The following is a 26,053-nucleotide window of genomic DNA, read 5'->3' on the forward strand; positions in this document are numbered from 1 at the left end:
TGCTTTGATTGTGTCAAATCAGGTAGCCTAATTGGAAAAATGCAAACTTGAAAATGGAAATCAGATGGAAGGCACTATATGTTGACTGAAAAACAAATGAGCTCACAAACAATACTGTATTGAAGTAACTATTGTATTGAATTACTGGTAAACTTTAGGAAAGAAGAAAAGCTCTCTTTAGGTCTTTCAGGTAAAGCTCTTAAGGTGGGACTAATGTTCCTTGTGGATAAGTCATATCAAAGTACAAAGGTGAAATATGGGTGGAAGCTGAACTGCCAATAAAACTCTTTTAAGTTGGCAAGGATGGTATGATAGAAGAGAAACATGTTAGAAAGGGAATGCTATCATCATAAAACAAAAACAGTGCTTTTTGTTGTTCCATTTTTCCTATTGCATGTTTACGTCACATTTGAAATAAATCTTACAAAATAAAAGCTCTAAAAAACAGTTATATGCAAATAAAATGGTGGATGTTTGAAGCATTGTATGTTAAAATGGTATGTAGTGCACAAGCTCCACTATTTCATTTCATTGCCTCATTTTGTGTACTTTTGTAAGAACAGTAGTGTGAGTGTAGCTGAATTCCCAATTAAACTGCTATCATTCAAATATTTTTTAAGCCTTTTTTATCAGCTGGCTAACTCCATCAAGACTCTGTATCAGCAGACATTACTCTGCTCTAATCCTGATTTTTTTTTCCAGCATTATCTGACAAAATAAACGTGCAGTGTTTTCTGCTATATTTACATGTACACTGATATCCAATCAAAACAAACAAACAAAACAGTAAAAAAAAAATGTATAGTTTTTTTTCCACAGAGTCCACTGATTTATGATGCTTGATATGCTTCAGTGAATGATGCAACTACCCTCCTATTTACTGCAGCATGTATACTGGGACACAGGTGGTTTAGGTCAAGGGAAGTTCTAATTGTAGTGTGAGTTGTCTGGTTATGCATATGTGCAAAGAAGAGCATGTCCTGATAAAACAACTGGAAACATCACACTTATAGAAATAACTTATGTATTTTCAGCTCTCTCAGACACATCAGTGCTTCAGACATTTCAACAAACCAGATCTAGTTGTTTAAATCAGGAGTTCAGAGCAGAGATTTATTAACAATGTTCAAAACGACTTTATGTAAGACACTTTTAGTACTAGCATAGGTTCAGAAAAAAATGCACAAATAAAATACCATAGCAAAGCCATCTTTATTTGTAAAGTACTTAAAAAAAAACAACAACAACAGCTACTGATCAAGTAGCAATGTAACATATTAAAACTCTAAAATGGGTCAAAAATAAGAGAATAATAAAAACCACATAAAAAATAAATTAAATCAGAAATTATACTTAAAATTATAATTAAATCAACTCTCAAGCTGGGCCAAAGGTCAATAAGAAGGTCAATGACTTGGAAAAAAAAAAAAATTAAAGTAAACCTGTAAAAGAACATTTAGCCAGTGCAGTGAAACTGCTCTCTGATAACCATTAAAAGAAGTGAAGGCAGAGGACGGGGAAGACAAGGAAAGTCCAAAGGTTATCGAACGTGTGGTTAGCAGAAAAAAAGTCACTTTGTTGCTTCTAATGGTCATTGTAGACGAATATTTACAAAACTAAATTTACGCCTGAATGAGAGCACTTTGCACCATAGGAGCACATATTACACACATGAAGCAAACAGAAATGATAAATGGTGACACAATTTAAAGCTGACAAAAGAACCACGTCACTTCTTACTCCTGTTGTCAAGCAATGAAACTTTAGACATGAAAAGGGATGAGGTTCCTCCCCATCCTCCCCCTCTTCATCCTCATGGATAAGGTTCCTCCTCATCCTTTTGGGTTCTCTCTTTCATCCTGCATGATAGTTTCAATCTGGCTTCCCAGGCTGGAGAAACATGGACGCTCTTCAAAGTTGTACGCCCAGCACTGTTTCATTAAACTGTACACCTGCAATTTCCATGAGAACAAGATTTGGAATAAAACAACGACAGTAAGAGAAGAAACTGTGCCATTTTCATTCTTGGAAAAGCTGCAACTTTGTCACTTGCATAAGCAGAGAATTGTTTCACTGAGAGTTTCTGAAGAAAAGGGGCGACATACCTGAGGAGGACAGTTTGGAGGAGCTGGCAGTCTCCAATTAGTTTTCAAAACATTTGCCAGATGCATCGAAATGGACACACCTTGCAAACCATGTCCAATCTCCTGCATATACAGCTAAATAGAACCGTCCATGTTAAAATGATGTATTAAAGCTGAAAAAGTTGTCGATACTTGTATGGAATAGTTGTTGACGTTCTTACTCTTTTTGGATTGCAGTTTATATCACAGTAGGAGAAGAGCTCATGAAGAACAACCGCAAAACTCCAGACATCTGACTTGTGGGAGAATTTGGACTCGCTGATGGATTCTGGAGCATACCTGCACAAAAAAAACAGTGTGTGACCTTTATTATGACAATGGCATGGCAGTCTTCTCAAAAGATGTGAGCCGGGGGCCTGTCTAAAAAGATACTGTGGTAAGAGGCTCAGGGTAGGACTTCCCTTTCTTTCTAGATCAGAAAAGCCTGAAACACCATTAACTCAGGGTTATCACATTCAGTTTCAACATATTTTAAACATAATTTTTAGAACCGCTTAGGCTAGGTTTACTTTACCTAGTTTGCATTATTATTCATAATCCAGCAATTTGTTTATGTTGATAACAGTTAATAAAATGACCTGTGAGTACATGATCAGCTTCAGAACAGTATTTATTTTAATATAATATGTGGTTTGACATTGAATTTACCAACTGCAGTCATCCCATTCAGCTTTTGTTAAAAATATAATACTCAAGGTAAAGTGTATTGCTTTTTATTTGTAGAGCAAACAGCTTCTACTTATCCACACATTATCCCAATAACATCTTTTGACTGTAGCAAAAACAATTTGTATTATATATGTTGCAGGTATAAATGACAAGTAGAATGTAGAAATAGCAACTTCTATTTACTTTGTGTATCAGCCCGTATAGAAATAAAAAATGCCGTCATGGTTTTATACTTCATTTCAGTTGCCTACATGTGTGTTTTTAAACACATATCTATCATACCCACCAATATTTAAGCCCACTTGCTACCGTTATATAATAATTCAATAATCCTGAGACCTGAGTTTCAGTTGGACTTGTGTTAGAGATGTCTTCTAATTATTTGGGGTTAGGAGGAACCAATAAATACGGTACCTCGGCTACTAACTTAGCCACATTGGCGCTATGTTTAGCAATGTTTCAGATCTTTTGGCAAAATGAGCACCAAGAAGTCTAACATCTTTTCTGGTGATATCAGGAACTCTTGGTGAGTAACAATAAAAGAACGTGTAGTTTTCTTTTCTCCCTTAGCATCAGCAGCTAAGCACCCTCTCTCCCTAGCTCTCCCCCCATCCTCCACCCTAAATAACACATGTAGCTCGGTCCTAATGCAGCTCCATGCTGCTGTCAGACCAGTAGGTGATCACCTCTGCTGTAAGATCAGACTGAAGTTGACACTGGTTAATTAGTTTCTGTCAGATATTAATGATATCGGTACATATTGCAGAGATGATCAAGTTACAGGTTAGGTTAATAAATAGTTCCCCAGTCCTTCACAATGAACAGCACATGCAGCTACACAGTTAACAAATAGCATTTTGACATACTCAGAAGTCACTTTAGCACCATTTAAGTGCATACTTGTGCTATGCGAACAACGCTGAACAATTCCCAGCATGTTGTTATGCAATTAGAGATTTCAGGCAGAGGATTTTTTAAAAAATCTATATTTAAATCACCTCTGCTGCAGGATCAGACTGAAGTTGGCAGGATAATTAGTTTCTGTCAGATATTAATGTCTATTGATGAAGAGTGTGGAGGAAACATTTATAAAGTTAAAATTACTGTGACATATTGGAGACTCTTGATTAAAGAAAAGCTGCAGCTGTTAGTTAAAGTATTTGAAATGACACTTTAACTTTGGGCCTGTTCAGTTTTGACCAGGAATGTTTTCTATTTCATTTTTATTGTTTCAAGGTTAAATTAATTTTTTCCAGGCATTAATAAAGTTCAAGTTTATTATATTCATCTCTTTTACTATTTGATTTATTATTCGCTTAAAATCCATTTAAATGAGAAAAATGTTGCTTTTTGGGGCAAATTTCATTATGTGATTAAAATGCAATTAATCACAATTAATTAATTACAAAGCTTGTAATTAAGTTGATTAATTTTTTAATCAAATTCTACCCTAATATATATATATATATATATATATATATATATATATATATATATATATATATATATATATATATATATATATATATATATATATATATATATATATATATAATTTAGTGTGTGGTATACTTTAGTATGTGATAGGACTCACTGATATTCAATCAGTGGACAAGTGGATGGTGAATCCAGGTATTTGATGGTAGATTTTTATTGTGGTTCCTAATTCTGGGTAGAGTTGCTCACTACTGACCTACCCACCTTAAAGCAGCTGTTCTGGAACTAAAACTTAGTTGATCAACTTTTCTTAGACTCAGTTAAATGCCCTTTATGGAACAGGCCCCCAATCATTTACATACTTATAAAGCCAATTGTAGCACTTATTACTGAACAAATTACAAAAAAACAAAGTTTGCCTCTTATAGTGGTATGAGTTTTCATTACAGCTTATTGAGAGTCAGGAATAAAGCTGTTTTTCAAGGAGCTGCAAGAGGTGGACGGATAGATACTGCAGCTCACAGGCAGTAACTACTTTCTGTCTACTTCCTGCTATCAAGTTACACAAGGTACACTTCCAGCATAGCTACAGAGTTAAATTTGAGAATACCGGTGTAATCCTTTAGCTTTCAAGCGAGAGAGAACTTACCAGAAGATGGGACTTTCTCCTGGCTGTGTGACACGGTAGTACTCCTTGTCAGAAGGAATAACCTTAGTCAGCCCAAAATCAGCAATTTTCACCAGTGAGTCATTGGCAACAAGGATATTTCTGGCTGCAAGGTCTCGGTGGACGTAACGCAGTGTCTGCAGGTACTGCATCCCCTGAGAGAAAAATCACAGATAAAACAAACTTGAAAAGTTGTAGACAAAAGCTGTATACCTTTGACTCTAACGATCAGGTTGTATGACTATGGCCTTGTTATTTTATTTAGTTTAATTTTGCTTGGAAGACAGAATGATAATGCAATCTGTCATTGGTACATATTACAGAGATTATCCAATTACAGGTTAGGTTGTCATGATGTGGTTTATGCTGTGGCTTAGTTTCAAGTTTCCTGCTTTATTTAGTAGTTTTTCCTGTTTGGTTCTCTTGTTTGCTGTTTAGCTTTATTGATTTCTTGTTCATTGAGTTCACCTGGTCTTGTTTTAGTTCATTCTGTACACCTGTTTCTTGTTTGGTTCCCGGTGTATTTATACCCCTCAGTTTCAGTTTTTGGTTGCTGGATCATTTTGTTTGTTGTTGTAGTCCCCTGAGTTCCTTGGGTTTAAATAAATCTCCTTCAATCTGCATCCCTGTGGCTCTCCCCTGCATTTGGGTCCACATCCCCACTGCCCAACCTGACACAGGTTAACAAATAGTTCCGCAGTCCTTCACAATGAACAGCACATACAGCTACACAGTTAACAAATAGCATTCTGACATACTCAAAAGTCACCTTAGCACCCTTTAAGTGAACACTTGTGTTATGTGAACAATGCTGAACAATTCCCAGCATGGTGTTGTGCAATGAGAGATTTCAGGCAGAGGAATTCATTCTGAATCTATATTTATCTGCAGGAATTTACAGTTTTTGTGAACTCAAAGTAACTTGTTAATCATTTAGAAACATTAAATTGAATACTAGTTGAAATGTTACGTAAAAATAGTTGTCAGATAAGATCTTCGGTAACACTTTATAATAAGGTTCTGTTGTAAGTCATTTGTAAGAGATTATTTAATGATTAACTAATCATTAATAAGGCTTTACAATGCATTAATAAATCATTAGAACATAATATGGTAATATTTAATGTGTGTTTAGTAGATCAACTCTAAATCTTTTACAAATGATTATATAATGATAAACTAATCATTTACAAAACATGACAATATATGCATGAATGATTAGTAAAAAGTATATTCCTGATTTAATAATTCATTTGTATCTGTAGTAGTAAGTGTAGTCGTAACTAGTCAGCTGATCTGTAAAAAGGCACAAAATGCAAATATGTGAACTGAGGTTCTGTTGTAAGTCATTTGTAAGAAATTATTTAATGATAAACTAATCATTAATAAAACTTTACAATGCATTAAAATCATTATAATATGGTAATATTTAATGTATGTTTAGTAGATTGATTCTAAATCATTTACAAATGATTATATAATGATAAACTAATCTTTTACAAAACATGATGACATATTAATGAATGATTAGTAAATATCTTAATAATTCATTTGTATCTGTACTTTTAAATATAGTAGTTAGTAGAAATCTGATCTGTCAAAAGCACAAAATACAAGTATATGAACTGAGGTTCTGTTGTAAGTCATTGTAAGAGATTATTTAATAATGAACTAATCATTAATAAAACTTTACAAAGTATTAAAAAATCATTAGAACGTATTAGGGTCATATTTAATGTGTGTTTAGTAGATTAACTCCAAATCATTTACAAATGACTATATGATTAATTAAAAATTTACAAAAATATTCATGAATGATTAGTAAATAATATACTACTGATTCAATAATTCATTTGTAGCTGTACGTTTAAGTAAAGTAGTTTGTAGAATGCTGATCTGCAAAAAGCACAAAATGCAAGTATGTGAACTGGTGTTATGTTCCACAGATCCCACCAGGTGTGCACATCAAGTGTCACAGAATGTGTCAAGAACCACTCTAGTGAGCCCTACACATTAGTTCACATTAATAAATATTTAGAAGGCGTTATAGATTATGCGTAACTATATTAATAAATCATATTTAGATCTCTCTGCATCCCCCAATCTAAAGTGTAACCAACTCATAATTTATTCATGTGTTTTTTGATGGTAGATATTTCTTACCTGTTACAAATGATCTGTAACGAATGTGTAAGAAACAGTGTACAATACCAGAAAATGATGCTTAAAGGTAGCATTTATTTAAACACAAATATAATAAAATAACATTTCTTCTGTAGACATACTACAAAATTATACTCATGCTGCTTGCAATGGACAGGTTTGCAAAAATTAGTACAAAAAATAATTACACGTATGTATATCAGAACTATACATAGAACATTGCCAAACTGGCATAGCATCCTACTCTTTACTTTCTCTTCGTAATGGGGAGAAGCTTTCCATTTTTTTTTCAAATTTTCGACCGCAGACAAAAGTGCAGGGTCATCGCTTAACACATCCAAACACTTTTGGATAAAGGTCTGCAGTTTCTGGCCTCTTGAGTAGCCTCGTAGGAGTTCTTCATACTTTGCTTGGGAAACTATTGCAAGTTCTGCAATGGCAGCACTGGCAACCACTGTATTCCTGTCCACTCCAACAGCGTTGTAGGAGGACCTCAAGTTCTTTCCCTGTCTGAACTGATGTAAGACTTTCTTGTATCTTCTCAACACCTGATTTGGATTTACAGCTGCAAAAAACAAACAAAAAAACCCACATAATTAACTAAGTTATGAAAATATGACTGTCTTGCCTTTTTTCCTCCTATTGTTCTTGCAAATGTCTTGTGACATATAATGCATGTTTGTAAATGTGGCTTACATTGCACTCCTTATTAATGTAATTAATTAATTACTATTTTTCTAAATAACAAACATCAAAAACAGATTAATATCAAAAACATCATATACAGTATTACCACTTCATCAATATTGCTTTATTCTTGTTTAAAATCAACCATACTTTTTAATCTTTCTGAAAGGTTCCTTTTTCAATGTTGCACATCCTAAAACAAAAACATACCCTGGAAAAGACTGAGATTCCAAATATCTGAATCTTCCTTTAAACATACAACCCATAGGTACAGAAGCAAAACCAGCTATAAACCTGTTTTTTCTGTGAACTGTACTGTTAACAAAAAAGGAATATTTTTGTCAGTTTTTTTTTAGCCTTTTGTCCTGTGTACTGCAGGCTTCCTTATGTCTGAGTCTGGACATCACTTTGGAAGAAGTTATCTATGGTTACCTTCTATAAATTCAGCCATATAAATAAATTGCTCCCAGTAAATTTTAATGTCTAATCTAACCATCAATCCACTGCTCAGCTGAAGACCTTAAAAAGTACCACCACTCACCTCTCTTTACAAACTTAGTTTCCTTGACTTTCTTCTTCTTATCTTTTTTCTTCTTCCTCTTCTGCATCCTCTTTTTTTTGTACTTCTTCTTTTTTGCATTCTTTCTCTGATCATCAGAAGATGAGGAGAAAGAGGAGAAGGAAGAGGAGGCAGAAGAGGAGGAAGATGTAGAGGAGTAGGATGCCGCTTCCTTGAATGACTCTGATGAGTTAGAGCAGTCTGAGTCATGTAAGTCAGCTGAAACATCTATGCCAGCACTACTGTTCTTCTTGTCTAAAGCAGGAAAGAGAGTGAGATACAGGGCAAATTTAGTACAGACACATAACAGAAATACAGTTATAACCTATATAAGTTTACATAGAGATAAGCATTAATAAAATATTTAACAGTAAAAATGTGGTACAATCTAAAAAGTAATAATTGTGTTTGCTGTCAGTTTATAATGTTTCCTTTGCTTGAATAGCAAGCTAATAGCCATGTAAATTATGGTCAGTTCCAATACCCGATAGTTAAGGCATTTTCTGGACACTCTTGAGAATGATGTTCAGTAATTTTTTAATGACAGTGTAGATGTTACTAAAATAGCAAATACAAGCAAAAATATTTTAAAATATTTAACCAGATACATTTAAGTATATTAACTTTTACCAAATCAGCCTAACAATTATTTTATTTAATTTTGCACATTTATAGTTCAACTAATGTGATTGAAAATGTCTTACATTTGGACAACTGCTTCAGGAGGGAGTCTCTTTCATCTGTCAACTCTGCAATTTTCTTAGACTGAAGTTCTTTTTTCTTTGCCTTACTGAGTTGTGTCTGCCTTCTCTTTGCTAACAGCTCAGCTGTTGGAGATTGTGTCACTCCTGAAATGATATGGAAAGTTGTTAACAGGATGTTTTTATGTTAATTTGTCAAACAAAATAAGAAATAAAATAATCAAATTAGTTCTAAATGTCTACAGTAAATGTCTACAGTACATATACACACACACACACACACATATATACATATACATACATACATATATATATAAATATACATACATACATACATTAAATATTAAGGGAATATGTACACACACACACACACACACACATACATATATATATATATATATATATATCTATATATATATATCTATATATATATATATATATATATATATATATATATATATATATATACATATGTATATATAAATATATAAATATATATATAGATATATATATATATATATATGTATGTGTGTGTGTGTGTGTGTGTGTGTGTGTGTACATATTCCCTTAATATTTAATGTAGAACTAACACATTCCCACACACTATAAATACTTATGTCTGCTTCTATTGATAGGCAAACCAAAAAGGTTTGGGGTGCAAGTCGACTTTAAATTCATTGGGAAAAAAACAACAACAACAACAACAACAACAAAAAACATGATTTGCAATTAGCAAACCTAGCACAAATGTCCCGAAACGTGTGAGAGTAAAATATATTAAATACTTGCCCATGCTGCTGCCCGCTTCATCATTTTCCCCTTGCTCCGCGGTTGTTTCATCACTTTTCTAGTTGAACCGTTTTCTCAATCGTGTTGAAAGCTTTCGGGTAACTGCAGTGGTTGAAGGTGCCGCCATTTCTGCCGCTCGGCGCATGTAGCTTTCTGACCGGGACTAGTCCCACCGGCAGGACACCATTTCCCATAATGCTTTGCTGTCCGCGCTGACAACACGTTGTAAACTACAGGTTTTAGATTACGTCAGAGCAGGTTGGCGGTAACGGAGACAAGAGCAGTGTATGCAATCCTGAAGCAATCCTATCAATTGCAGGTCTGTGGATGGTTATCAAAAGAGACACTTGAAAAGGATGCCAAGTTTAGCTAGGAAGGTGAGCGAGCTGGTGGAGGGAAAGAAACATCTGAAACTTATCAAATGGATGCAAAAGAAAAAAGCACTTAAATCTTATCTTTCACCTATCTCTCAGGAGGTGCCAACGTAGCAGTCACAGAGGCAGAAGTATGAAGAAGTCAGTAAGGCACAAGTCTTTATTTAGTCATTCCAAAGTGTCCCTCTTCAAATGGATGAGATTTCTGCACAGGTTTGTTCCCTCCACTTACACACTAAACCCCTCAAATTAATTACCATTTGTTCGCTAATTTTGATTTTTTTTTTTTTTTTTTACAGGTTTTCTCAGGGACTTCGTTTAAGACAAATAGATATGATTGAAGATGCTATAGCAGGGAGCTCTGCAACCTTGTCAAAAATGGCCAAGAAAGTGCGAGAGGCATGTGTGATGGCAATGGACAGAATGAGGAGAAGAAGAGGACAACAAATAGGGGGCAGAAGACAGTTTGTTGTTATAGATGAGAGTCACTTTCGACACAAAAGGAAGGTAAGAATAATAAATATTTAAGTAATAAAATGCTTCACATAAAAATACATTTTCATGTTACTCAACTATTATTACTTAAAAGGGTCTGAACCATGCTTTATTTAAATTAATGCAAATCTTTGTAAAAATTATTTTTACCTACTTATTTTCAGTATGGGCGAGGGAGAATGGCTGGTGGATGGAAAAGGAAGAAGTGGGTGTTTGGCATGCTGGGGGTGAAATACCAAGGACATGGATCTGCAAAACCAGTTCTCCGCTTAGTTGAAAGAAGGACCAGAAGAGAGCTCATGCCGATTATTGCTCACCATGCTAAGAGAGGGTCCATCATCATCAGTGATGAGTGGAGAAGTTATAGACATGCTCTTCCCCAGCTTGGTTACAGGCATTATACTGTTAACCACAGTGTGGCATTTGTTGATGCCCAGACAGGAGCTCATACCCAACACATTGAAAGGGCATGGAGAACATACAAAGAGACAGTGTGGAGACTCAGAGGGAATCGCACAGAAGAATTACTCGTGGACCACCTTGCAGTTATTGAATGGTACGAATGGCTGGCAAAAGAACATCCCAATGGAAGTCTAGGACGTCTCCTTCATGATATTGGACAGCTTTATAGATAAATTTTGCCAGAGATTACAACTGATTTATTCTTTGTAGTTGTATGTCTCCAGAAGAAATGTTATTTTGTTATATTTGTGTTTAAATAAATGCTACCTTTAAGCATCATTTTCTGGTATTGTACACTGTTTCTTACACATTCGTTACAGATCATTTGTAACAGGTAAGAAATATCTACCATCAAAAAACACATGAATAAATTATGAGTTGGTTACACTTTAGATTGGGGGATGCAGAGAGATCTAAATATGATTTATTAATATAGTTACGCATAATCTATAACGCCTTCTAAATATTTATTAATGTGAACTAGTGTGTAGGGCTCACTAGAGTGGTTCTTGACACATTCTGTGACACTTGATGTGCACACCTGGAGGGATCTGTGGAACATAACACCAGTTCACATACTTGCATTTTGTGCTTTTTACAGATCAGCTTTCTACAAACTACTTTATTTAAAAGTACAGCTACAAATGAATTATTAAATCAGTAGTATATTATTTACTAATCATTCATGAATATGTCGTCATGTTTTGTAAATTATTAGTTTATCATATAGTCATTTGTAAATGATTTGGAGTTAATCTACTAAACACACATTAAATATGACCATAATATGTTCTAATGATTTTTTAATACATTGTAAAGTTTTATTAATGATTAGTTCATTATTAAATAATCTCTTACAAATGACTTACAACAGACCCTCAGTTCATATACTTGTATTTTGTGCTTTTTACAGATCAGCTTTCTACTAACTACTATATTTAAAAGTACAGATACAAATGAATTATTAATATATTATTTACTAATCATTCATTAATATGTCGTCATATTTTGTAAAAGATTAGTTTATCATCATATAATCATTTGTAAATGATTTAGAATCAATCTACTAAACATACATTAAATATTACCATATTATATTATAATGATTTTTAATTCATTCTTAAGTTTTATTAATGATTAGTTTATCATTAAGTAATTTCTTACAAGTGACTTGCAACAGAACCTCGGTTCACATATTTGCATTTTGTGCCTTTTTACAGATCAGCTTACTAGTTACGACTACACTTACTACTACAGATACAAATGAATTATTAAATCAGTAATATACTTTTTACTAATCATTCATGCATATATTGTCATGTTTTGTAAATGATTAGTTTATCATTATATAATCATTTGTAAATGATTTAGAGTTAATCTACTAAGCACACATTAAATATTACCATATTATGTTCTAATGATTTATTAATGCATTGTAAAGCCTTATTAATGATTAGTTAATCATTAAATAATCTCTTACAAAGGACTTACAACAGAACCTTATTATAAAGTGTTACCAGATCTTCAACAAACTAAGTATTCAGAGAGGACAGACCTCTGCAAAGCCATTGTCATTTATTTTTTAGTAATGACTGGGCATTATGTTTTTGTTAGATTTCAAATGGGAAAACTTTCCCCATCTCCCCAAAGTTGAGCATCCTTTAAGAAAATCTCAGATCCAAACAGCATCACCTTAAAAATTGTTCCTGATTCTATTTCTGAAATTTTCCAAAAAAATGAAACTTAAATCTGTCCATAACTTTTTGAGTTATGTTGCAAACACGCAGACAGACAAACTATTGTCACCAAATACTTTACCTCTGCCTTGGCGGAGGTACTGATAATCAAATTATTACCATCATATTTTAAAACAGCTCATGCATCAGTTCATTGAAAGGCAACTTAATCTGAGTTCATATTTTTTATCCTCACCTTACAGATCTGAGAGGCAAAAAGGAGAAGTCGTCTGGTGTTGATCTTGCGTCGGTTAGCCTCCAAATAGCCAATAAGGCTGCCGTAGGGAAGATATTCCATCACTAAGCTCATATTGAGACGACCTGTGAACAAGGAAACATGTAACATTCAATCCGCACAAGGACCATGCTGTTGTTTTTATGTCCTTCAGTTGTCATGTATAATCAGTCAAGCAGACTTGCATTGAAAAACTTTGCTATTAGTTAAGAGTCGTCTTCTTGTTCATTTTAATCCGCATAGTGCAGATGCTGAATTATAAAACAGGAATGCATCATTAAAAAAATAAACTTTTTGTTTCTGTTAATGAATTCAATCATTTCAGAACTTATTTTAAAACTCTTCTGTGTTGATGGTGATGAGTTTGGGGTTGTTCTTGGTTCCTTTACCCATGCTGTAGCAGACTCCTTTGTACTTGACGATGTAGTCACAGTGTAATACACTGAGAGTTTTGATCTCCTTTTGGAAGTCCTCCAGGTTTGACTGCTTATTGTGCTGCAGTTTCTTCACAGCCACCAGCTCACCAGTGTTGTCACCCAGCGGGTCATAACGGCAAAGTTCAACACTGCCAAAGTTTCCCTGGAACAGTTTACATTAACTCAGTGGTCAGTCACAAAAAGAGAAGCCGACCTGCTCCGTATCTGAACCACAGCAGCACATATGACCGAATGATATTTGGACCTCTTTACTCTAAAATAATTTGAGCTTTAGGTAATATAGCAAAAATCATCATTTGTCTGAAAGTTAAAGCTCTTTTTGAATGGTGTGTATGTTGGGTGTTGCTTCACACTTACTCTTCCCAGTGGGGAGATGTAGCGTAAATGTCTCTCCTCAAACAATGCGTGGTCTTGCTGAGAAGGACAGACAAATCTGCACACAAGGCTCTGTGTGACAGGTTCAGTGGCATGAAGTATCACATAGTCTGCCATGACATGTGAAAACATGACGTCATTGCATTAAAATGAACACATAGAGAAAATAGATACAGAGGTATAACTCGATAGGCAAAATGACTCAATAGGGTGTTACTGTTTTCTTACTTTGTAAAAACCTTTTGACAATAAGTTTATTGCCTGACTCTAAAATATTGCATTGAAATTAAACAAATGAATGTGATTTAAATGACCATCATCACCATATTGTAAATAATTTTACCGGATGTGATAAGACTGTTGAGCTGGCGGATTATACTACGACAAGATGGTCTGAAGTCTGCTTCGTAGTCCATACACTGGCTGATGAGATCTGCTAGTTCTATCCACTGGGAGGGAGGCAGCTGCTGCAGATTCTTGTAAAACGTCTGTTTCTATAAAAACAAACGAAACATAATCCATCTACAAGCACAACTGTTGAGTGAAAAGATGTGATGTTCTTAGTTTGAAAAAAGGGGGTCCTTTAATAAAAAATAAAAAAAATTAATTAAAACGTTAGAAATAAAGACAATGATAAAATGCTTCATTTATAAGATATTATCAACATTCCAAAATCAAGAACAGAATTTCAGGAATATGTTCATGCTGTGAGTACCTTAATGATTTAAATTTCAGTTTTCAAATGTTTTTTTTTTTCTATGCACTGAACAAAGAGCACAGCCATGCACAGCACAATGTCACCTGACCTAATGCAAGTTCATGATGCGTTCAAGGGCATCCTGGAATAGTTTGCACAAGGGTGTGTTTGAGCAAACATCATTTAGGGAATATGAGCTTTTTTAATATGACTAAAACCTCAGTTGCAAAACAACATCTATGAGTGTTTAACGCTCAGGTAATATTACATCACCTGTCTATAGCAGTGTTTTTCAACCATTGTGCCGTGGCACACTAGTGTGCCCTGAGAAATGATCCAATGTCACCTGATTGGTCTGAAAAGCAGCCCTGTGTTCATCCAGGGCGCAGGTAAAAGATAAGAAAATTCCTTTTCCTTGTGTTTATCTTATTTCTATTGAAGGCCACTTTGACAGGATTGACTTTATATTAATATGTTTTTTTGTTGTTTTTTTTTTAAACAAAAAACAAACAAAACATTTTGGTTTGTGGTGTGCCTTTTGAGTTTTCAGTGAAAAAACTGTGCCTTGGCTCAAAAAAGGTTAAAAAAAAAAAAAACTAAAAAAAAAACACTGGTCTATAGAATATTTGTGCAGTTTGCAGAATTTCTTATAGAACAGTTGGTTAGCTTTAACATCAGGCACTTGTTTGTACTTCTGAAAATATTTGGCAAATATTTCCTAATAAAGCTGTCATAATTAGCCCTGCTTCTTTCTGCTTTGCTGCTAAACCACACCCTTCATCAGTTAACTGCCCTCACCAGCCACTACCACCTGTTCATCATCAGTTCAGCCTGTATATATGCAGCCTCCACCAGCCATTCAAACTCATTCAAATAAAGTCTGTAAATCTGCCCGGATCTCTTGTGCTGCTTTCAGGAACTGTTACCCGACCAATTCTCTGGTGCTGCTTTTTGGGTCCATTCCCTGCTACTTACAAAAGCTTTAAATAAGATATTTAAAAGAGTAATATTTAGATGCTTTACTGTAAATAATGAGGCAGGTAAACTGCAGGTAACTTGGATTGGGCCCAACCTTTCCTTACTCTCTTACATCACTGCATATACTAAAACTGTGTGAAAGGAGGGGATGAACGGGAGTACAGAGGAGTCATCTCTTCATTTACAGAGTGGAGCAGGAGCAATGGTCTCATCCTGAACACATCAAAGACCAAGGAGATGATCATTGACTTTAGCAGGAAGCCCTCATATCAACCAATCACCATTGATGGAGAGACAATTGAGGTGGTTAAGACATACAAGTACCTTGGAGTCAACCTCGACAACAAGCTGGACTGGTCTGTGCAAGCAAATGCTTTGTACAAGAAGGGACAGAGCAGGCTCCATTTCCTGAGAAGGCTCAGGGCTTTTGATGTGAGCAGAGACATGCTATATATTTTCTATCAGTCTGTTGTAGCCAGTGCAGTATTTTTCGGGGTCATCTGTTGGGGGGGCAATATGACCCTGAGGGACAGGAACAGGCTGGATAAACTGATCAGGAGATGTGTTTCTGTGATGGGGAGGAGGGTGGACACTGTGGGAGAGATCCTGGAGAGAAGGATGAGGTCTCTCATGCAGGGCATCCTGAGTAATACCAGGCACCCACTACACCAATGTCTGTCTGCTCAGAAGAGCAACCACAGTGACAGGCTTCTCTCCCTACGGTGTAGAACGGAACGGTTCAGGAAGTCGTTCGTTCCTGCTGCTATAAGACTGTGTAACAGCTCAGTCTGATCATGTGCACTTTTTATTACTATTGCTAGTAACTTTTAACTTTTTAACCTGTACTGAATGTGAATTTGTGTGAATGTACAGCTGCTGGACACTTGAATTTCCCCTACGGGGGATTAATAAAGTATTTATCTATCTATCTAAAACTTAGTCAGCCCAAACAATGAGTGAATGCACTGAAGTACTTGTACCTGATCAAGGTTCCACCCTTGCAATGGGGAGTTTCCATTGTTGAAGATTTCCCACACAGTGGCACCAAAGCTCCACTTATCACACTCAAGGGTCAGGTTGTCTGGAGCCTGAAGCACCTCAGGGGCCACCCAGGGAATCCTGTCCAGGATAACTGAAGAAATAAACTTTTGTTTGTTACACTTAATGATTTATTTTTCCTCCCAGTGCTCTATTTTAATTTTTTTTTTTTTTTTAAAAATAGAGTTTAATCATATTGTATCATACTAGTTTACCCTCTTTCAGATCAAATAGCATCAGATCATTATCATTTGTCATGTATGCTCTTTTGACAAACAGAAGCAATATTACAGGAAAAAAGAGGAAAAAGACTGTCTTAGCTTTACCATCTTTGCCTAGCATGGCCATGCTGATGCCTGGGTCACTCAACTTGATAAATGGGGAGCTGCCCTGGGAGGGATCACCTTCTCTTGCCAGCAGCAGATTTTTGGCACAGATGTTTCCATGAACAATGTTTAGCTCTTCCTATATAAGAGTTTCAGGTTACTTTCGACCAATCTAAACAGTCCAAATGCTCCATTTTAAAGAATAGTTTCTACAAAAAGTCTTATTTTAATTATGGCTGGAATGATGCAGTTTGTATCTTAACATGACTTTTTTTTTTTTTCAATTGACATTTGCTGGTTGTATATTAAGATATACATAGAAAAGCAAGGATAATAGCAGAGATTATTTAGACCTGAAAGTATTTCTTACCAGGAAGTTAAGTGCACATGCGAGCTGTTTGGCTACACTGAGTTTCCAGCTCACTGATACAGATCTCCCTCTTTTCAAGTATAGGTCAAGGGCCCCGTGCTTGACAATCTCTTGCACCATGATGTCTGTAACACACAGCAAGATCTGTTTCTACAGCTGTACTTCAAGCACAGCTTCTCAAATGTTCGTCCACGTGAGCAGGGACTGCTGAGTCCCATCAGTATTTATTGGTTTAGTGATTGCCCTTTTACGTACTCTTTACTCCGAGGACACTAACACCATATACATGAAGGAGGTGTTTGTGCGAAATCTGGCTCATCAAACTGGCAGACTCAAAGAATGACTGAAAAAAAACAAAATACAAACACCACACAAACATGCAGTTGTATTGCTGACACAGTTGAACAAATTTTCCAAAATGCTTTTATCTATAAAGACCCACCTCCCAGCAGGTCTTATGAACAGCATCAAGCTCCTTCAGAAGAACTTCCGTCGTGTGTTTTTCTCCGTCACGGATGTCAGTTTTGTAGCCTCTAAAAATTCGAGTAAAGGAGCCCTGCCCAAGGCTTTCATCCTTACAAGAAAACCCACAAACTATTATGAAGACTCTTTCATTATTAGTGGCATTCTGAATCACACTCTTAAACCTGAATTCAACAAATCTCTGAAGTTCTTCCCTGAGCATATAGAACTGCAGAATCAGCAGCATTTACCGAAAAGAGAAAAGTAAAAATAGACGAACAAGTCATCAGCGGTAATGTGCATATAAGTGGTTGTGTAACAAAAGATATGGTGTCATGTCTGCACATGTACCCATTTCAGGTCTTCATGTTTGATCATCTGGAACTGGATGTGACCAAATCTGTTCCTTCCAGGTGTTGGAGACCGTTGAGCTTCAACCAAGTTATTGTTGCGAATGATGATCAGATTTGTGAGCTCTTTGGGAAAAATCAAAAAGATGTGTGTTTACATACAGTTGACTGAGATTGCCAAGATAAAGACAAAGGCTCAACGAGCTCATTACTAATGTGTGGCATGCTTCTAGTAAACATTTCAGTTTAGTTTATTGCCATTTGCAGTATTAAAACCACACTGTAAAGCAGTAGTTAGAGCCCAAAAAAAACAGTAAAACAATAACAAATTTAACAAACAATTTAAAAGATTTCTTACAAAAAAAAAAAAAAATTTAATTGGGTTCACCACTGTAACAAAGCACATGCATGGCCCAAATTAGTTAAGATCACACTCATATTTTCCACTATGAAATCTTGCAATGTGTGCATTCAGCATAATTTTAAAGTTAGTGTGAGGAAATGTGTCAGCAAACTCCTTTTTTTGTGTGGGACATTAGTCACAAATTCTCTCAAAACCTTCACCCTCTTTCTCCTCAACTCATCGCATCACAGTTTATCAATATCTCTGTGTTGTCAGCTTGAAAACCAATAAATGCTGACTAAGCATTAATAATTAATTAGCTGGGGATAAGAAATAGACTGCTCTTGTTGTTAATGCCTTAAAGCAATTCACTGATTTACTCTCATGGTTTTGTGTAGTTTACTGTGAGAAATAGGCTATTCATTGCTAATGCATGAGCCTAAATGTGGGCAGTTTTCAAGGTTTTGAGCTTTTAGTGGTTTCGGAAAATTGGATGCCGGTGAAAACTGTGTATAACCATATGTGATTTATTATTATATAATGTATGGTTATCGTGAACATCATAGTGAGCCACGGCATCCAAACAAGCCCAGGTTTGAAATATTCTGTTGATACATTGTACAAAAACATTAAAAATACTTTAGCTATGAGAACAGTTTTTGCAATGTCATGATATAAATGCTCTTAAAAAAAAGAAACAAAATCAAACCTTTGGGTCGAGGTGGACAGCAGGATGCTAACTTTACAGGTATTTCAGCCAGCAGCAACCAGTTATTTTGGTAATAGCTGGTGAGCTCCCTCAAACTGGAAAATAATTTCTGGACACCAGGGAGACTGTAACTGTTGTCTTTTATAATAAGACAGTCTTTATAATCCAGTCCAAGAGGGGTCTATAGAGACAGAGACAAAGACAGATTTTATTAAATGTTAGGTACGCAGGATCTTCTTCTTCATTTTTTCCCCACACATCTTTGTAAAAAAAAAAAAAAAAGAAGAAGAAAAGCAAAAGGAATAGAGCATCTTTTAGTTCACTGATCCTTGGTGAGTTGGTATGATTTTTTCACTTAGATTAACTCTGAACATAATGTTCAGACAGACAGAGAAAAGCAAACATAATCAGCATAGATAGAGAATTAAATACAGATGTCAATCAAATCCTCAGTTGTCATCAGGTAAATGAATAGTACAAAAGAAAAAAAAAACCGTAATGCTGTGAAAGAACTCTTTAATAGGTTTGGCCTGGCTTCGCCTTTACCTCAACACAAACTGTCAGGAAGAATTTCTCATAATTCTTGGGACTTTGCCGGAGAAGGAAGGTACCACCTTTGCATCCTGACTTTTTCAGCTTGTTGATGGCAAACTCTGATCTGATCAAACAAGAAATGACAGAGCTTTCTAATACAGATGCATTCCAGTAGCTGTACAAGACCTTGCAATAATACACAGGGGAATGTAGGTTAATTCTGTAAGCTCTAAATATTTTTGCCTCTTTCACATCTTTTCCTCTTGGTCCCCTAATCTAGATTTGAATTAAAGGCTATATTTCAACAATGGAAGAAAAACAGCAAGGATACTTTTTCAAAGCATCATGTGAGATTCCAAAAATGCCAAAATAACTTACGTAATTGGGCCATGGCAATGGTTTTTAATTCCCTCCAGAAGACTTGGGGGTGCAATGTCTTGGCAGAAGAAGTGGCTAGAATCTGTGGTCAGTCGGAAGTAGCCATCAACAAGAGACACAAATGAAAGTGCCTCTTTAAGATTCTGGAAATTGACTTCCTGTTATGAAAAAGGAGCAAGCAAACAGGTTATAAAAAATTAAATGAATTTATGAGAAACAAATGGCAAAACTTTATGTATAAACAATCCTATCCTTTACCAGGCATCTGTCATCCTTTCGAGTTATTGTGACCATTCTGCTGTCTTGTGGAACCTGATCATGGACGACTCGTTTTATGCTGATGTCAACGATTTCCTGGAAATCACAGAAAGTCTGCCACTCCTAATGAATGGATGGATGGATGGATGGATGGATAGATGGATAGATAGATAGATAGATAGATAGATGGATGGATGGATGGATGGATGGATGGATGGATGGATGGATGGATGGATAGATAGATAGATAGATAGATAGATAGATAGATAGATAGATAGATAGATAGATAGATAGATAGATAGATAGATAGATAGATAGATAGATTATTGTAGTTTGACCAAGCAGACCGACATGCTAAGTTTAAAATGCTGTGTGTGATATCTCCACCGACTTCTAACTATATAAACTTAAGTTGAACTTTTTCTTACCAAGACATTGTCAGGGTGAACATTTTCACTGGTTTCAATTCCTGTCTCCCCAATGACCCGCACAAGAGTGAAAGATGAATTTGACTGAGAGGAGGACTGATTCACATTGAAGGTCTCAATTCCAAGAGAAGGCTCAATGCCAGCCAATTCAATCAGATATTTGAGTTTTAAGCTGCACTCGTCCACAGAGCAATTGCCAATCTTTCTCAAGAAACGTTTCAGAGTGTTTCGGATTCTAAAGCGGTCCAGGCGGTTTCGTTTCTGGATGTCATGGCGATGTGACTTTGGGAGGCATGATTTGTAGCTGGAAAAGGGTGTTTAAAGAAAAGATGAAAAGAATTTAAAGAATTATAACACGCTGATTTATTTTAAACAAAGCAAAGCCAGTCTATTTCTACTTGAGGTGAAATGTAATTTAGTAAAATTCTCAGCTATTTAAGAGTTAACATGTCTGTTATTATATGGTCACAACATATTACTGTTAAAAATTACTTCTCAAACTTTCAGTATCTCAAACTTTCATGATTAACTTCAAACTGAAAATTAAACTTTTAATACCTGACAGTCCTGCAGAGCTCTCTTACACTCTGATGGCGTTCTTTAGCCATCCTCCACAGGTCCAGCACCGCAAGGCCCAGACATTCTTCCTGGGTACTCAAAGGCGGAGCAACACCCGCTTCACTGGCAATAAAGTCACTTCGTAGCTAGTCACAATAAAATAAAATAAAATAAAATAAAATAAAATAAAACAATTAAAATTCTTAACTTTTAACTTTGAATGAGAGTGTGTCTAGTAGAGAATTGTAATTTACCTGGGCAAAAAGATAATCTATGACACTGTAGTCAAGCACCGGGCTGATTCTGTCTCTTGTCAAACTGTGGCGGTATGATGTTTTTGATCCTTGGCCAAACCAGTTTCCAAAGAAAAATCTACATATAAAATAAATCAATGAACTGGCATTCATAATGTGCTTACCTCTCCACACAATACACAATACAATACACACTATTGAAAAACCATTTGGTAATCTCATCTATAATCCTGGTTCCCTAAGTGGTATACTCACTTCCTGCTCTCAGCGAGGACGAATGCTTTTTCTCTCCCTCCCGTTCCCACTCTGCCTTGCTGCTTCTTTGTACTGTTAATCTATCTTTCTGAGCCTCTTTCTCCATTTCCTTCGGATTTAAATCACGATTCTGGTCAGCTGGTTTCTCAATGCAATTGCTAAAAATCTTTTTTTTTTTTCCCCTAAAAACGGGTTAAGAGAGCCTGCATGTCCTGACGGAATGCATGCTTCTGGATACGTGATGAAGGTCATGTGTCTGTCGCTTCTTTCTGTGGAGGATTTCTACACAATTGGATTTATTAAAAACTGGGTTTTTGCTGTTTGGTGTGTGCGGTTTTTCTAGTGTGTCTCAAATTTTGGAAGAGCTGTGATGGACTATGTCGAGCAACTTGCACTCGAACTCATGTGATGATAGAACTGGACCGTGAGCTGGATGCCAGTCTGGCCTGAACTGGTAGGCTGGTAGCAGTTCCGGAGTTCGTCCATAGGTTGATAACATCTTGGAGAAACTGATCCTAGGTTTGGTGGAAACTGACCCCCAATTCTGTTGATCGGAGTCAGATTGAGACCACTAAGGACTTAGAGATGAGTCAAACGACGCTCAGCCTGACCCAAAACAAAGCTGTTTTCTGAATCTGGCTCCCTGCACTGGCCTTAAGCAAGGCTGGTTATCAAGTCTCCTGGAATGTTATCGTTATTCTTTCCTCTTAGGTGAAATGAGATGATACTTCTTTCTTTTTAACACTCACCCATCCTCCCTCGTGTAATCTTTTTCTTCTGCATAAAAAGGTGCGCCGCTCCATGGCTGCTGCCTCTGTCTGCCTGATTCCGTTTATGTCACATGTATGTTGTTGTCTAAATCTTGGACGGGTTGTACTGGAAGTAATTTCATTGCACCAGGGCGCTAGCTCAATGACTAATTGAAGCTGATTCTGATTCCGGTGGATTCTTCTATTTTTTGAGTTGATAAGAATTATTCAATGAAATCTTGGATTTTCACTTTACAGATGACAGAAATCAGGATATTAAAATCTTCTACCTGGAGATATCACAAACATGCTTTATTGTCTTAAACATTTTTTTAGATTCGATAGTTCTTGCTTAACAGATTATTAGAATGACAATTATATCAACCATATCATTATGGGGTTTTTTTTTTTGGATGTATAAAGCGCTCAGTGTATAAATAAATCTTTGATCATGAGTTAACACTTACCTGACTCTAAAGTGAACTTCCAAGTGTTCCTCTGAGTCAAACATGTGTGAAGGAGGGTACCAGAAGGAGAGATCGGCAGATGCCAAACCAAAAAGACTGATGTAAACTGGTAAGACTCCTGGAGAAAGAAATATGAAGCATTATGATTTGACACCATATATGATCATATGTCAGACTTTCAGTCTGAAAATCTTACCACATTTTTTTCCAGCTTCTCTGCAAATATTTTCAGCTGATATTTGTCCAGAGGAAATCTGGATTGTTGTTGCATCCTTTGTGCCAGGGAAGAAGTAAAGGTGTACTTGTAGACCAGAGGTCGTGCTTGAGCTGGACCTCTGGCTGCCCTCCCGATCTCTCATCACCAAAGGCGCCAACTCTTCCTGTCTGAGATGTGTAGGCATGCCTGGGAATGAAATCCACAACAGCAGTCAAAGAATATATTTACAGTAGGGGCCTACAGGGTAACTGTTACCAATCCATTTGACCGCAAATGAAATATCCAATAAGATACTTCAACAAACCCAAAAAACATGTCTATCAACAATGGGTATCAACAGTGCCCAGGGTAATGACGGCCATTTCATTTTTGTTGACATGAACAGTTATTTTCTGTTTTGTTGTCACTTAACCCTATGAGGACCAAGGGCATTTTAGAGACATAAACCTGACTTTTTTTTTAGTTTACTGCTAATAAACACTATCTTTCAATGCCCCATAATGTCCTATACCTTGTTTTTTTTATTATTATTATTTTGAATTGAAATATCATAAACTGCTATGTAAATGAGGCTCCTTTGCTTGAAATAAAGAGTATTATTATTTCGAAGCATGACTAAAGGTACTGATGGGGACTGAAGCACCGTAGCTTTCCGAAATCACTGTCAGCTGCACAAACTGTATCTTTTACCAAGTTCTACATCTGTTACGACGCCGTCGTGTCGTTTATGTTGAAATAAAATACTTGAGTAATGCAAATGTTTGTTTGAGCAATTACGCATGGTATGCGTGCGTCAAAGCTGTTGTTTTCATAATTTATCGGCCTTGTAAATGCAGAAGGCAGCTATCCGACTGCTAATGACACCGATGCATAGTGATTGACACTGTTTGGAGGTGTTTCCTGAGGCATCATCGGCTCTGATTGGACAAACGCGTGTCATGCGCCAAAGACAAAGGCTCTGATTGGTACACCTATTTTGACACAACACTGTATCACTTATGAATGGGCTACAGTGATGCCGGAACTACCGTCTGAAAGCCCGGAGTCTCCCAATTAAGAGAGGAAAAGTTTCTATCTTTTATGGTTCGACAGCGATGCTCGATTAAACACAAATGGTCCCTGGCATCGCCGACGATGCCGGCGTCCCCAGAATGTTAAACAGACTTTTTCCAAAACCAGTAAGTGCTGACTTTATTGTTTCCAGCTTTGAGTTTCTTTGCTGACAAACATTTGTGAATTTTTTAACAAAATTACAACAGGCAGATCTGATTTTAATAAAAGATTATCACAATTGTTTTCCTTTGTCTCATCTTTATCTTTACGTTTATGTGGCACCTTACGTTGCCTCATATGCCAGAGTAAATTATGAATTGTGTGTGTGTATGTGTGTGCGCGTGTGTGTGTGTGTCGAAAGGGTAGACAGTTCACACATTAGTAGCATATAGCTCTCTGTGGAACATATAAACATGTCCAGACTTAAATCTTGATTCACCTTACTTAATATTGTTTGAAAAATCCAAAAGAAAATTTCTGGAAACTCATGCTGGATCTCGTTAAACTGCTAACTGTAAGAGAAAATATCTTCCAATGAACGACATGCAATCAGATCAGTGGGAAGGTACAAAAGTTTTACTTGCTGCAAGGAGTTTGCCCAAGCCAGCAAATCAAGTAACCCCTGTGGACAAGGTGAATTCACATTCAGCCCAGAATAACTCCCTCTAGACACTTTCCTGCCCTCAACCCCATTTGGGAACATTGTTATCTCAGTTCTTGGTGTAGGACCCCCAGAGTAGGGTTTACAACCACAATCTCCTGCAAGGGGTTATAATATCCAGCTAGTATGCTACTCGAACCATTCTAACCATCTGTTCTCTACTGAGGCTCACAATATCATCATTACAAGATTTTTCCAACACTAAACACTAAGGGTAGGAAATCGAATAGAAAAAATCGAATATTGGGATTTTTTGCATCACAATTTTAAAATCTTTTTTTTTTTTTTTTCTTTTGAAAATCGATTGTTTTTATTGATCTTTTACTTGTCTTCTTGGGCATTATTGCAGCAGAATGATGGTCTGGCTACTGTGTTTTTTTCCCAATTGAAATGAAGAAAAATGACTAGCAAGAAAAGTTTAGTAAATTTTTTTGCTGTTTTGTTTTTAGTCTACAAAAATCAGCAATGTTGAAGAATCGTGAGAATCGCAATGTCAATCAAATCTGCACCCAAAAAAATCGGAATCGAATCGGGACAAAGAATATCATCACAGCCCTACTAACCACTCTCTGCTGTCACAGAATTAGGAAGAATATCTGATAATATTTCCAGTGTTCATATGAAACTTTGCCAGCAGCATAAAACTAAAATACCAAGAAAGTTTGTTTATAAATGACCAGCCTTAAGGACGTGAAAAAACCCAGTCTTTGTCAAAGTTTGTGACTGGTGAATAGGAAGTAGCTTCAGACTAAGCAAAACCATAGAAAGCATCGCAGTGAGCATGCTTACCACAATGAAACCTGGACTTTATCAACAGAAAACAACAAGGCCAAGACGCATTTCAGCACGGTGTTAAAAACGAGTTCAATTAATGAAAAGTATCCAGTTTTAGCACTGAAGACAGAGGTCATGTGACATTAACATGCTGAGTTTTTACCTTTTACATGTAGGCAACTAACATCCAGATGGTATTCTCTTTTCTCTTATAAATCCAAACGTTCTTCTTTTACTTCTGCGTTTTCACCCTGACCGTGTGAC

General features: G+C 36.1%; 2 protein-coding genes across 2 annotated transcripts; both read right to left on the bottom strand.

The window, feature by feature from the left end:
* Positions 1–1,832: 1,832 nt before the first annotated feature.
* On the bottom strand, positions 1,833–26,053 carry jak3 (Janus kinase 3 (a protein tyrosine kinase, leukocyte); the record flags this gene model as incomplete). Its single annotated transcript, XM_079244589.1, has 24 exons — positions 25,953–26,053; positions 23,281–23,487; positions 23,085–23,202; positions 21,614–21,731; positions 21,360–21,505; positions 20,802–21,105; positions 20,374–20,496; positions 20,116–20,273; positions 19,750–19,861; positions 19,204–19,384; positions 18,153–18,277; positions 17,782–17,913; positions 17,595–17,682; positions 17,340–17,464; positions 16,970–17,108; positions 16,586–16,737; positions 14,274–14,424; positions 13,913–14,040; positions 13,508–13,697; positions 13,080–13,204; positions 4,900–5,072; positions 2,306–2,423; positions 2,106–2,219; positions 1,833–1,952 (listed from the first exon to the last, which is right to left on the bottom strand). Exons 2-24 carry the CDS (start codon positions 23,483–23,485, stop codon positions 1,833–1,835), a joined length of 3,345 nt encoding a protein of 1,114 aa, XP_079100715.1. The 5' UTR covers positions 23,486–23,487; positions 25,953–26,053.
* On the bottom strand, positions 7,136–10,059 carry LOC306759090 (uncharacterized protein). Its single transcript, XM_079244590.1, has 4 exons — positions 9,817–10,059; positions 9,031–9,174; positions 8,309–8,581; positions 7,136–7,645 (listed from the first exon to the last, which is right to left on the bottom strand). Exons 1-4 carry the CDS (start codon positions 9,818–9,820, stop codon positions 7,155–7,157), a joined length of 912 nt encoding a protein of 303 aa, XP_079100716.1. The 5' UTR covers positions 9,821–10,059; the 3' UTR covers positions 7,136–7,154.

The sequence above is a fragment of the Telmatherina bonti genome (genome assembly GCF_933228915.1).
Source record: "Telmatherina bonti genome assembly, chromosome: 8".
Lineage (NCBI taxonomy): Eukaryota > Metazoa > Chordata > Actinopteri > Atheriniformes > Telmatherinidae > Telmatherina > Telmatherina bonti.

Bases quoted from the DNA above. Each gene is read 5' to 3' on its own strand.
- LOC306759090 (XM_079244590.1), bottom strand. The intron at 8,582-9,030 runs GTAAGACATTTT...TTCCTGCTTTAG, and splicing joins CCTGAAGCAGTTGTCCAAAT to ACAAGAAGAACAGTAGTGCT. The intron at 7,646-8,308 runs GTGAGTGGTGGT...TGTTTTTTGCAG, and splicing joins AACTAAGTTTGTAAAGAGAG to CTGTAAATCCAAATCAGGTG.